The following is a 13,335-nucleotide window of genomic DNA, read 5'->3' on the forward strand; positions in this document are numbered from 1 at the left end:
TAAATGGGTTAGAAACAAATGCATGAAAGGAAAAAAAACATTAAAATACATATCTAAGGGTTCATTTTCCTAACATCACATTATCTGACCTTTTCCGCTTGACTCATACATATACTAGATATTGCAAATAAGGGAAACCATGGGACCTATGTTTCTTTGGGCCTGGCTTACTTCACTTAACTTGTAGAGGAGATGGGGAAAAACAAGTCGTTTAAGGATACAGGTAGACCTGTTGCAACAATGAGAAGTACAAGTTGTCATGTCAAAAACGAGCTTTATAATGTGGTGGGGGGGGGGAAGGTGTGGGGGGGGGAATGGGGGGGAAGGCTGGGAAAGGAATGTGAAGGGTAAACAAAGGAGGAGGCTGCAATGCTTTATAAGAAATGTACGCATTAACCTGCCCCTCTGTACAGTGTGTTCACAAAAAAATAAAAATTAAAAAAAAAAAAAAAAGTCCCAGGTTTTTCCACCCATGTAGTGCCAAGATCCTCCACTGGGGGCAGACTGGAGCCTCAGAGTCCTGGCCTTGCTGGGAGGCCAAGGCACCACAGCTCAGGGGCATGCTCACTCTCCCTTTAGGGTAAGAAGCAGAAGTGTCTGTACCACCTGCTGCAGCCCTACAGGAGGAACCTGGAGGGCTGCCAGAATCTGTGCGCCCTGGTGGTGCAGATCCCCACGTGCTGCAAGGGCTACTACCTGCCAGACTGTCAGGGTGAGGAGGCCTCTTCTGCCTTGTATGGGGCGGGGGGGGGGGGGGGGGGGGGGGGGGGCGTGGCAAGCTACCTGCAACTCTAGAAAGTACCCTAGTTCTGAGGACCTAGGGAGAACACCCACCTGAGGATCCCCAGACTCCAAAATGAAACATGCTGAACAGCTGGCTGCCTGTCTTTCCTTCTGTCTGCTTCATTTGGTCCATTCTGTGTTTCAGTGAGTTGAGATCCTGCTGTTTCAGCTGTTTTGTTTAAAATTAAGCCACAGACATTTCCCATGGTGCTTAACACCATTGAAAATATTTAATATTTTCCAATACATTATATATTATATCATATACCATATCATATTATTATATATTATATCATATATTTTATATAATGATGTTATATATGCTCTGCATTGTATATTCTATAATATATACTTCTTGTATTGTCTATAAGAATAGATGACATATTTTGTATCAACATACATATTTATACACATATGACTGTGCAAGGTTCATGATATTGACAAGCATGCCTGTGTATGTGTATTTGGCATGACTCTACCTTTGAGAGGTGATACACTGGTGCGTGTACACCGCAATTCCTGAAAACCCGGTTGTAAGGTGTATAGCACCGACCTCCCTCCTCTAGAGCACATCACTCGACCTATGCGCACAGTTTCCACATCAACCGTCCACAGCGTGGCAGCCAGCCAGCATGGTACATCCTCGTGCTATATGATTCTAAGCAGCGCATTCTTGGGTGCTGTTCCCCATGGGTAACAGGACACTGGGTCCCAGCCACCACCCCTTGGAAGCAGGTTCAATAGCTAAACCTCAAAATGATGAGGACAAAAGAAGCATAAAGAGGATCAGGAGCAAACTCAAGGCCCCACAGACCTCAGAAGCCATGACACTACCCTGTGTACTCCATTTGCCTTAATCTAGTTAGGACACTCTAGGCCAAGTCCACACACTTCCCCAGCCTCCAACATTAACCTGTACACTGTTTATACAACCCGTATCAGCCCTCCCATTTCTTCAGTACTTTAGATTCTTTTCCATGCTCTTGGTTGCCACACTTCATTTGAGCCTTTCAAAAATGATGTGGTGCCCGGCGCCAGTGGCTCGTGTACGTAATCCTAGTGACACAGGAGGCTGCGGGCTAAGAATCACAGTTTGAAGCCAGCCTGGGCGGGAAAAGTCCATGAGAGGCTTATCTCCAATTAACAACCAGAAGTGGAGCTGTGACTCAAGTGGTAGAGTGCTAGCCTTGAGCAAAAGAGCTCAGGGACAACACCCAGGCCCTGACTTCAAGCCCCAGGATGGGCACTGCCAAAAAGTAAAATAGACATAATATAGGTTAAGCAGGAGCTAGGTATCTTTATCATCACCATCATCATCATCATCATCATCATCATCATTTAAAGCTAAGAAAATAAAGCTTGGAGCAGGTTTTACCATTCAACGCCCAAGTGCTCAAACCTATGTCTCTTAACCCCCAACACAGTGCACAATTCAATCTGTTGCCTAATCAGCATACAGTCCTATACATGGCCTATGCTAGTGCTTTCCCTAAATACCCTCTGCCACCCAGGGCCAGCCAATCGATGTCAGAACCCACACGTTTACTGCAGAGCCGACTGCACTCTCTTCCAGCCCACCCTGTTTCCTCTCTTCCAGCCTGTCCTGGAGGACCAGATTTACCATGCAACAACCAGGGCGTATGCATCAATCCGCTCTCAGCCTCAAGACAGTGTAAATGCAACGAGGGCTTCAACGGGACGGCATGCAACCTGTGCTTGCCAGGGAGATTCGGGCCTCACTGTCAGCGTATGTGGCCCCTCCATGTGCTGATGTGTTTACTGTATGTGTCATGTCCTCATCCACACCATCCATGTGACCCGGAGCATCCTCTGCGCCCTCCCTCCCTCCTCTCGCCTCCCGCCCCTCCCCCCACCGCCCAGCCACCTGCCCTACCAGCCTTCTGCTTGGATTCTGTATCCTTCGTGTCATTTCTCAATGTGCCTCACCTCTCAAGCTCAAACCCTCAGCCTCTGCAGTCATCAAGAAACAGGTTCTAGTCACGGGTGAACAGCTTCCACTCATTCCATCATGCAAGCCACGTGCGTTTTTGTTGAGCAGTTACTAATATTGATAGGTAATATTTATTGTTTCTTATGTTGTGTATCAGGTATAGATATTTTCCCATTTAATCCTCATCACAAACCTTTGGGGTAGAAAGTTGTGTGTGTGTGTGTGTGTGTGTGTGTGTGTGTGTGTGTGTGTGTGTGTGTGTGTGTGTGTGTGTGTGTGTGCACCAGAGTGTGCCAGTACTGGGGTTTGAACTCACTTGGCTTTTTTGCTCAAGGCTGGTACTCTACCACTTGAGCCACACCTCCATTTCCAACATTTTGTTGGCTAATTGGAGATAAGAATCTCACAGATCATTCTTCCCAGGCTGGCTACAATCCAGGATCCTTGGATCTACACCTCCTGAGTGGCTAGGATTATAGGGTATGAGCCACCAGCACCTGGAGCTATTTTTTAAGTAAAAATAGGAAAATATACACCAATTCTGCCACTCATACCGCCTCTGTTATTACCCCCAATTAGCAGGTGAAGAAACCAAGTTCCAAAATATTAATTAAGTGCGTCTCACAATGAAAATTGTTGTACGGTTGAGGGATTCAGTAGCTGAGTGTGTGGGTTAGGGCAAAATCCCAGCTCTCAAATTGCTTAGAGAAACAAGAACCGTAGGCAGATGATAAAGACAAAGAGGCAGTAGAGGGGTCAAGAATAAAACAAGATTGTGCTGTGGAAAATAATAAGTAGAGGTTGCTGGAAATTCATGAATAGACCTATCAAACTTGCAGCCATGATTGATGTCTTCTGTGACACCGCTGTAGCCACTGACCACCTTGGGACTATTAAGCCCTCACAAATATGTCACTAAGAAACTGATACTTTCACTGTACTTACTTTAAACTTAAATATCACATGTAGACCATGCAGATTAGCTTCCTTGGAGGAGAGGTGAGCAAATGCAAAGGCCCTGAGGCAGAATCAGGCCTCGTATGGAGAAATAGCAAGAGGGAATAGAGGACCAAAAAGGGAAATGAAATCTGAGGGTCACCGGGGGTTCCAAGATCACATAGGAACTTTTTGTCAGTACCTATTCTAAGTGAGGCAGGCAGCCAGAGGAAGATGGTGAGCAGATTTACAAAGGATCGTTCTAGCTGTCCTGTGGAGGAGAGCAAAATCAGAAGCAGGACCACCACTGGTAAGCTGGAGCAGCAATCTAGGCTAGAGCTGACGGCACCTTAGGCTGGCACAGCCATCCTAGAGGCAAGGACACATGGCAGAACTGGTACCTACGGGGATTTTTGCTTGTTTTGTCGGTCGTGGGGCTTGAACTCTGGGCTTAGGTGCTGTCCTTCAGCTCTTCAGCTCAAGGCAAGTGCTCTACCACTTGAGCCTCAGCACCACTGCCAGTTTTCTAGTGATTTATTGGAGATAAGAGTCTCAGGGACTTTCCTGCCCTGGCTGGCTTTGAACAACGATATTCAGATCTCAGCCTCCTGAGTAGCTAGGATTACAGGCGTGAGCCATGGGCGCCCAGCTGGTACCTATGTTTTAAATCGAACTTGCAAGACAATTTCTCCATCTCAGGAGGCCCTGGAGAGGTTCCTCCCCCCCCCCCCCCCGCCCCACCTCCCCAACTTCCATTTATCTTTCTAAAACATGCCCCCATGCCACTCTGGGCTTCTGGGGTTATGATCACACATTCAAGAGCTCATTCGTGCCTGTGCACACACCCCTCCATCAACCTGGCCCACAGAGAAGGTATTTGGGGAATGCTTGGGGAAAGGGATGAATGACAGCACAGTCAGGTGGAAGTGAGGGGCGTGGCTGGATGACTCACCAGGCTCTGCTCTGCATTCCAGCCTGTGGCTGCTCAGCCCATGGGCAGTGCGACGAAGGGATCTTGGGCTCGGGGGCGTGCTTCTGCGAAGCCGGATGGACAGGCCACTTCTGCGACGTTCCTGTAGGTGTGTTGGGGGAACAACACCAGGTGATGGTGGATCCCACGGAGGGAGGTTGGGTCTGAGTGGATCCCCAAGGAAACCCAAAGCAGGTGTGTGCTCGATTCCAGGAGGAAGTGATGAGGCTGGAGGATGGGAAGGGGGAAATGCCTGTGCAATCCACACATCTTTCTGTGCCATTCTGGAAGGATCCAGCTCAAAAAAGAGAACCCATATCCTCGTGCAGGGACAGCACAACCCCAGGCGTTGAGTGATGCTGGGGAAAACAGACTCTGGAGCCCCAAGACCTGGTCCCTCATCCTGCTACTCGCTAGATAAACGGCCGCAGACACACCCTCTCTGAGCTTCACCTGGCTCTTCCGTAGAAGGAAGTGTGCACCACACACTTAGCGAGGAAAGCAGAGTTGTGAGCTTGGAGGTCATGGTGCTCTGTATGTCCCTGTCAGTATTGTCAGCATCATAACCCTATTTTTTTTCCTTGTTGTTGGCAGTACTAGGGATCGAACCCAGACCTTTGCACTCATTAGGCACTTACTCTAGTCCCTCAGCCAGGCTCTCGGTCCTTCGGCTTTCGTTTTTGAGATAGAGTCTTGCTAATGTTGCCCCAGCTGGTCTTGAACTTGGGATCACCCTTGCTTCTGCCTCTCCAGTAGCTGGGATTACAGGCATGTACCACCAGACCCAGCTGCCTCATGATTTTGATCATGACTAAGCAGTCCGTTCTCTGAGGCCTTCTTCAAACCTCAAGCCCTGTGTCTGGGAGGTGAAGGTTGAGAAGGTTAATCATTTCCTCCTCCCTGAGGGTCAGAAGGATGTCCATAGGCTCTACTTATGCAAGGACAGCCCAGCGTGACTTTCAACAACCCCAGCAGTAAGGGTTCACTTCTGCCCCTACGTGCCCGTCGGCTTCTTGCCATCTCTGCACACTGCAGCCCTTGTCTGCAGACCCACGCCTCAGACTTCTCCCGAGCTGAGTGATGCCCTCAGAAGGCAGAGGCCTGTCTCCTCCAGTTTAACCATCTCCACTTGCAACCCATGTCCTTTGGACCTGAGAGTTCATCCACCAAGGTCATCCCTGCTAGGCAGTTCAGAGGGGTAAAGCTTGCATTGGTGGCTCCTAAGGTAGCAGATAGGCATTGCAATCGGGACAACCTTGCAGATTTCTCTTCAAGAAAATGATTCTAGAAGCTCCAAATCTCTACTCTCGTGGAGGGGGAGGGGATCCTTAGCAAAGCATCCCCAGGCTTCTGATGAGAGGTCCTTCTGAAGTGCAGCAACAGGCGGCCGGAGAGTTTAAACCACTATCCAGATGAGTCCCCTTGGTGACACTGAGACACGGGGTGAACTGTGACCTCTTCCTCCGTAGTTTCAGCTCCAGTGTGCACGCCTCCTTGTTCTGCTCAGGCCACCTGTATGGAGAACAATACGTGTGAGTGTAACCTGAACTATGAAGGTGACGGGCTCACGTGCACAGGTGGGTCCCCTTTGAGCTTCTGTGGACTAGCAGCATGGAACGGGAACGGAAGGAGGAGCAGGATGTGGTCACAGTGCTGGGTTCCATCCTGGCTCTTCTGCTTCCTGCTTGGGCTCTTTCAACAATGTATACCCTCCCTAAGACTCAGTTTCCCTAGTTGGCTTGCTTGTGCGTGGCCTGCCCATCTTCCAGGCTAGTTTTGCTTTGTTTGGGTAGAACTCAGGTTTAAACTTAGAACTAAGGCTTTCTGGGCAAGTACTTTACCACTTAAGCCAGGCTCTTAGCCCAAAGCCTGTGAAGAGTGGTGGGGAGGGGAAGAAGCGGGGAGGGAGTGTAAGTACTGGGGCTTGAACTCAGAACCTAGGTGTTGTCTCTTAGCTTTTTAGTTCAAGGCCAGTGCTCTACAACACAAATCACAGCTCCACTTCCAACTTTTAGGGGATAAGAGTTTCACAGGCTTTCCTGCCAGGCTGGCTCTGAACTAGGCAACTCAGATCTCAGCCTCCTGAGTAGCTAGGATTACAGACATGAGCCACCAGCACCAGGCCTGAAGGCTGAGGATTCGCTCAGTAGAATAGTGCTTGTCTAATATGCTTTGCAAAACAGAATGCCATTTAATTCAGAGTTTTTCTACCTCAACAAGTAACTCAGTCTTTATAACACTCAGAAAATGGACTACAGTAATAAGAAAAATAGTTAAACCTACACATAGTTGGCTCTCAGTAGAACCACTGTGAATACCACATCTGCAGTAGTTAGGATGTGGGCTCAGCCCCACTGAGAAGCACAAACACAAGGTATATACTTATTCTGCCTCATATTATTCAGTTTAGAGAGAAATCTTCAGGACTAACACAGCTTCACTCTGAAAGATTATCTGGGGCCCCCATTTCTCCTATCTTTCTGCTGTCACTGCTCACTGGAGTGGTGAAGATAGCTCCCATCATAGCAAAACCCAAGCAGCAGATGGAGGGAGAAAAAGGAGACAAACCTCATCCCTTTAAGAACACACTCTACTGCCAGGCATCGGTGGCTCATGCGTGTAATCCTAGCGACTAAGGAGGCTGAGATTTGAGGATCGGAGTTCAAAGCCAGCCCAGGCAGGAAAGTCCAGGAGACTCTTATCTCCAGTTAACCACCAGAAAGCAGGTAGTGGTACTGTGGCTCAAGTGGTAAAGCACTAGCCTTGAGCTAAAGACCTGAGAGACAGCGCCCAGGCCCAGAGTTCAAGCCCCATGACCAAAAAAAAAAAAAAAGAACACAATCTAATTGGTGCTAAATATCAGGTCTGCTCCCATCCTACTGGCTGGCACTCATCAGCCACACCAAGCTACAGGGAGATAGGGAAGGTAGCCTTTTATTGGGCAGCCTACAACAGAAGCACATGTCTTAGCCACATGTTCTTTGCAGTAATTTCTATGAGATCTAGACTATCTTTATGAACATTAGATCTTTATTCCCACTGTTCTGCTACAAGGCACACACACACACACACACACACACAGGAGTTTGTGCTAACCTTAGCAGCTCAAACAGCCAGGTGCTGGTAGCTCACGCCTATAATCCTAGTTACTCAGGAGGCTAAGATCTGAGGATTGCAATTTGAAGCCAGCCCAGGCAAGAAAGTCTTTGAGACTCTTCTCTCTAATAAACTACCAAAACAAAACAAAACAAAAAAGCCAGAAGTAAAGGTCTGGCTTAAGTGGTAGAGCACTAACCTTGAGCAAAAGCAGCTCAGGGACAACACCCAAGTCCTGAGTTTAAACCCCAGAACTGGCATGCATGCATGTGCACATGCGCGCGCGCGCGCGCGCGCGCACACACACACACACACACACACACACACACTCATTCTGAAACATAGCACCAAAGTAAACCTAGAGGTAGGTGACACAGAAGGATGGAGGTAGACAGAGAGGGCCTGGTCTAGGAGGGTGTCACAAAGGCTTTGCACACAGGACCTGGGGAACACACGTGTGAGGACATGGAACCCTCAACACAACAGTGCAGGGTAGACTGAGGTCCCTGCTCTCCAGCCCCATTGCACAGACCCAGGCACACAGACCCTCGCTCGCCTTTCTTGCAGCGGTGGACTTCTGCAAACAGAACAACGGGGGCTGTGCAAAGGTCGCCAAGTGCTCCCAGAAGAACACCACGGTCTCCTGCAGCTGCCCCACGGGCTTCCGGGGAGATGGCTACACCTGCATAGAGATCGATTCCTGTGCGGACGGCCTCAATGGGGGATGTCACGAGCATGCCATCTGCACTATGATCGGCCGGGTGAGTCGCAGCTCCCCAGGGACACTTGGACAGCACAGCCCCACCTTGTGCCTGGCTCGGCCTTGCTTCTGCACCCGAGTGGCCTCAGCTTACCCTTTGGTCTGTCCAATGCTGTCTCCCACCCCCACACCCGCTTCCATCTGTTTCTTGTTTAAAATCAGTCATCTAACTGCAATGTAGTATAGTGGGGCAATGGGTAAGACCCCTATCAATTCTATTATCCAGTTAGGAATATACCAACATAAATTTCTTAGTTTTTGACAGATTACTCCCTAGATATTACCACTAGGGAGTTTATAGATGGTAACTCTACCTGTCCACCTTTCCTATAAATCTAAAATTCTTAGGGAAAAAAACCCCACAAGATTCCATTTCCAAAATAACCAGCAAAAAAACCAGAAAGCACTATCTGAGCAAGCAAGTTGAGCAAACATGATGCCCTGAATTCAAACACTGGTATAAACAATAAAAGAAAAAGAAAAAAATCACTGAAAATCTGAAGTTCATTAAAATAAAAAAATAGATGAGGCATAAAAGGTGGCACTCTGCATTTTTTTTTTACCAGTTCTGGACTTGAACTCAGGGCTGGGCACTGTCCCTGAGCTTCTTTTGCTCAAAACTAGCACTCGACCACTTGAGCCACAGCATAACTTCCGGCTTTTTCAGTTTGTGTGGTACTGAGGAATCGAACCCAGGGCTTTATGCATGCTAGGCAAGCACTCTACCACTAAGCCACATTCCCAGCCCATACTCTGCATTTTTCTAGAAGAAGATCAGGTCCCTATTTCCCTGATGGGAAGAGCAGGTAGTAGAAGACAGTATTTGTTATTGTGCAAACAAGGACCTAGAGTTAGGCTGCCTTTGAGACTGAGCTTTTGAACTTAGGGACTGTTTGGCCTGGGCTTGGCTACTTAATGTCTCTGAGCCTCAGTGTCTTTATTTGTAAAGTGGGCCTAGTAATAATGCAGATATCACAGGGTCATTGTGGGGGGTTAAATGGGGTCATTCATTGACCCAACCAGTGGTGGAGGAACACTTGTCAGTTGCAGTTGCTGTTGCAGTTGCCAGCAATTCTGCAATGAGAAGACAAACAGACATGGGTGAGTAGAGAGAAAGGGTGGTGCCCAATACAGAATCAGGAGGACTGAAGAACTGTGGAGAGCAGAGACCTTGGGAGCTCGTGTGGGTGGGGCTCAGGGAGAGGCCCTCTGAGGAGAACAACTCGAGTGCTGAGATAAAAGGATTCCCCTAGTCCGGTGCTGGTGGCACGTGCTTATAATCCTACCTACCCAGGACGCTGAGATCTCAGGAATGCAGTTTAAAGATAGCCTGGGCAGGAAAGTCCATAAGACTCTTATCTCCAATTAACCACCAGGTGGAGCTGTGGTTCAAAGTGGTAGAACGCTAGTCTTGAACAAAAAAACAGCCCAGGGACAGCGCTCAGGGTCCAAGTTCAAGCCCCAGGAACAAAAAGGAAAAATGGATGCCCATGTTTCATAATCACCCTGTGCAAAAGCAAGACAAGGATGTCATTGCATTCCCATTGAGCAGACAGGGGTGCTTTGCTTGGTCCTTCAAAACCCCTCCCATGCTGAGTGGACATCTTCCTAGCACTCAGGATCATGGAGAAGGTTTTTCCATCTTTCCCCCCACCTTCTTCCCACAGGGCAGGCACAAGTGTCGATGTAAGGACCACTACGTGGGAGACGGGCTGAACTGTGAGCCAGAGCAATTGCCCCTGGACCGCTGCTTACAGGACAATGGGCAGTGCCACGCAGATGCCCACTGTGCCGACCTCCACTTCCAGGGTCAGTGTGGCTGGGACAAAGCACCTTTCTTGGGGAAAGGGCCTGTGCAAGAAGAGAGAGCAAGACAAAACAACACTGAGCCCAGGAGTCTCTGCATTGCCCAGACCAAGGGAGGGAGCTGAGAGGCACAGGCAACTCCCAATCGGTCCTTGAGCTGTTTGGAGTTCAGAGGGTGTCTGTCATGAGTTTGCTCCCTGCTTGTTTTACTCCTATTGCTTAGCAACCAGCCTTACTGCTATTGGCTGGAAATTCATGTAAATCCAGGAAGCACAGCTCTGGCTATTTCAGAGTCACTGCAGAAGCAATTTCTTAACCATTGTCAGGATGGTTATGTATTGATTGGCATATGTCCACATCTTCCCAAGGATGGTATGGATGGCTTATAATAAACAAACACAAGAAAGGCACAAGGCCTCACATGGAAATGCAGAGGCCCAGGAGACAGATGAAAGAAAGCTTTAAGGGATCCAGAGCCAGACCCAACATAAACTTCAGAATCTTTGAAAGCATCTTAGGGCACTGCCCTGTGTGGCCAGCCAGTATTTGTAGGGATCTCTGAGTGGACTTGGCCTTGTTCTTTAGGTATGGTCATATCTCAATAACAACTAATGACTTAACTCTGTGACACATCTCAAACCCTTTCAGGATGAACTAGAGGAAGTATACCGAGAAAACATACAGATAGCATGAAAGACATCCTTCCAGAGTCCCTGGGTAGTTAAGAGACTTTTTTAAAAGACAAAGAGAGAAAAAAGCTGTAACACAGAAGTCAGAAATGTGTTGCGTGCTCTTGGCAGTTGAAATGAAAAGGCAAGAATAGTCAGAGAATTCACAAAAGGAACTCAGATATGTGTGAACTTGCATTCACACCAGATTTATTCACAATAGCAAAAAGATAAAAACAACCCAGGGCCTCTCTGTGGATAAACAAAATTCAGTACATCCACACAATGGAATATTATTCAGCCTTGAGAGGATATGAAATTCACACTGCAGCATGGTTCACCCTTGCAAACAATGTACTAAGAGAAATGAACCAGACACTACATGGCTCAGCATGCAATGGAATAGACAGGGACAGAAAATGGAGTAGAAGGACAGGGGACAGAGGGAGGTTGGGAAAGTATTGTCTAATGGGCACAGAGTTTCCGTTTGGGATGATGGTGATGTACTAGAAATGGGCAGTGTAGTGGCTATCCAACTGTGTACATATGTACTTGGCTAGCCACTAGTGGTGGCTCACACCTGTAATCCTAGCTACTGAAGAGGCTAAGATCTGAGGGTTGTGGTTCGAAGCTAGCCAGGACAGAAGAGTTGGGAAGACTTTTGTCACCAATTAACAAGCAGGAAAATAAAAAAAGCAGGAATTAGGAACGATTAAGAGACAATTCAGGAAGAAGGTTAGACATTTATGTTAATGAAGGAGTGGGATGAAAGAAGCAGTGTAAGGAGAGAAATCAACAAGCATAATAAATCTAATCAAGTATTCATTATGTAAAACACTAATGAACATTCCCAGGGATAAAATGTTAGCAAGTAAGATATTAAAAAGTGATATCTAATGTAAACAAAAAAGCAGAAATTGGAAGTATGGCTCAAGTGGGGCAAGCCTTGAGCAGAATAATCTGAAGGAGGGGCTGGGAAGGTGGCTCAGTGGTAGAGCGCTTGCGTGCCTGAGGCCCTGGGTTCGATTCCTCAGCACCACATAAGCAAAAAGAAAAAGCCGGAAGTGAGCCTGTGGCTCAAGTGGTAGAGCACTAGCCTTGAGCTGAAGAGCTGAGGGACAGCGCCCAGACCCAGAGTTCAGGCCTCACGACCGGACCCCCCCCCAAAAAAAAAGAATAATCTGAAGGATAACACCTGGCCTTGAGTTCATGCTCCAGCGCGCGCACACACACACACGCACACACACACACACACACACACACACACACACACACACACAGAGTTATACACTTAAAATGATGACATACTTTGTCATGACAATTTTTTTTTTAAAAAAATCTGAAAAGGAAAAGTCTCAAGGCAAGAAAAGGAAGTCCAGAAGGCATTAAATAGAGGCCAGGGGCTACAGTAGAGACCTTATAGATGCTTAAACTGGGCCAAACAGAGTTGCTGAGGGAAGGATGAGATGGTGGGAAGAGGCAGGGCGTGGTATCAAGGCTGTGACCACATGGTATGGGGTTCTGTACTGAGCAGGGGATGGAGATGGGGGAGGAAAAAAAACGACAATGGACAGAAGCCTAAACAAAAGGAAAGGCTCCCCTCCCCCATCAGCCAAGGTTTCCATCCTGAAAGAGCCAACACACCAGTGCTGCTGGGCCAGAATGATTGGACAAGACAGCCTGATTAGGGACATGTTACATCCACATTAACGGCAGAACTTCCAGGTAGAGAGATTTTATAGGCAGCTACTGCGGGGGGGGGGGGGGGGGTGCACAGAAGTGAGCACCTTGGATCAGGTGATTAGGAGTGTGAAGTCATCTAGTCAGTTCATCTGGTCAGTCCAGCCTGTTCTCATAGCTCATTCACCGGAGGAAATCCACACAGCTGGTAGAGCATTCACTGGCCGGATTCCTCTATGAATCTTGAAATCCTTTGTTTGGAAGCACTGCCAACTATGTGAGCTAATATAGGTGATTCCTCTCCCTCCTCTCCAGACACCACTGTTGGGGTGTTCCATCTCCGGTCCCCACTGGGCCAATACAAGTTGACCTTTGACAAGGCTAAAGAGGCCTGTGCCAATGAAGCTGCAGCCCTGGCCACCTACGCCCAGCTCTCCTATGCCCAGAAGGTGAGTCCCTGGAGGGAGCCTCTTCTTAAGATGGGGGGAGAAAGCTTTCTGCCTTCCCAGAGTTAATCCAGGAAGCTCATGGAGCAATAATAATTCACCATGTTCAGTGCCAGGCTTTTGCTGTGTAGCAGGCACTGGGTAAGGTGCTTCATTGACATGACTACCCATCCTCATGACAGCCCTGTAGGTAAGACTCACTGCCCTCATTTGCCAGACAGAGCAAATAAGAATTTCTA

General features: G+C 48.1%; 1 protein-coding gene across 1 annotated transcript in view; it reads left to right on the forward strand.

Moving 5' to 3' along the window:
- The window catches only part of Stab2 (stabilin 2), a 139,701-nt gene that overhangs the window by 107,275 nt on the left and 19,091 nt on the right, over positions 1 to 13,335 (forward strand). Inside the window, exons 55-61 of the mRNA XM_042693213.1 lie at positions 580 to 712; positions 2,381 to 2,530; positions 4,645 to 4,749; positions 6,110 to 6,217; positions 8,304 to 8,497; positions 10,164 to 10,305; positions 12,966 to 13,099. Of these exons, the coding sequence (XP_042549147.1) occupies positions 580 to 712; positions 2,381 to 2,530; positions 4,645 to 4,749; positions 6,110 to 6,217; positions 8,304 to 8,497; positions 10,164 to 10,305; positions 12,966 to 13,099 (966 nt within the window). The remainder of the gene's footprint in view (positions 1 to 579; positions 713 to 2,380; positions 2,531 to 4,644; positions 4,750 to 6,109; positions 6,218 to 8,303; positions 8,498 to 10,163; positions 10,306 to 12,965; positions 13,100 to 13,335) is intronic.

Source organism: Dipodomys spectabilis, unplaced genomic scaffold (genome assembly GCF_019054845.1).
Source record: "Dipodomys spectabilis isolate Male_0828 unplaced genomic scaffold, ASM1905484v1 ptg000163l, whole genome shotgun sequence".
Lineage (NCBI taxonomy): Eukaryota > Metazoa > Chordata > Mammalia > Rodentia > Heteromyidae > Dipodomys > Dipodomys spectabilis.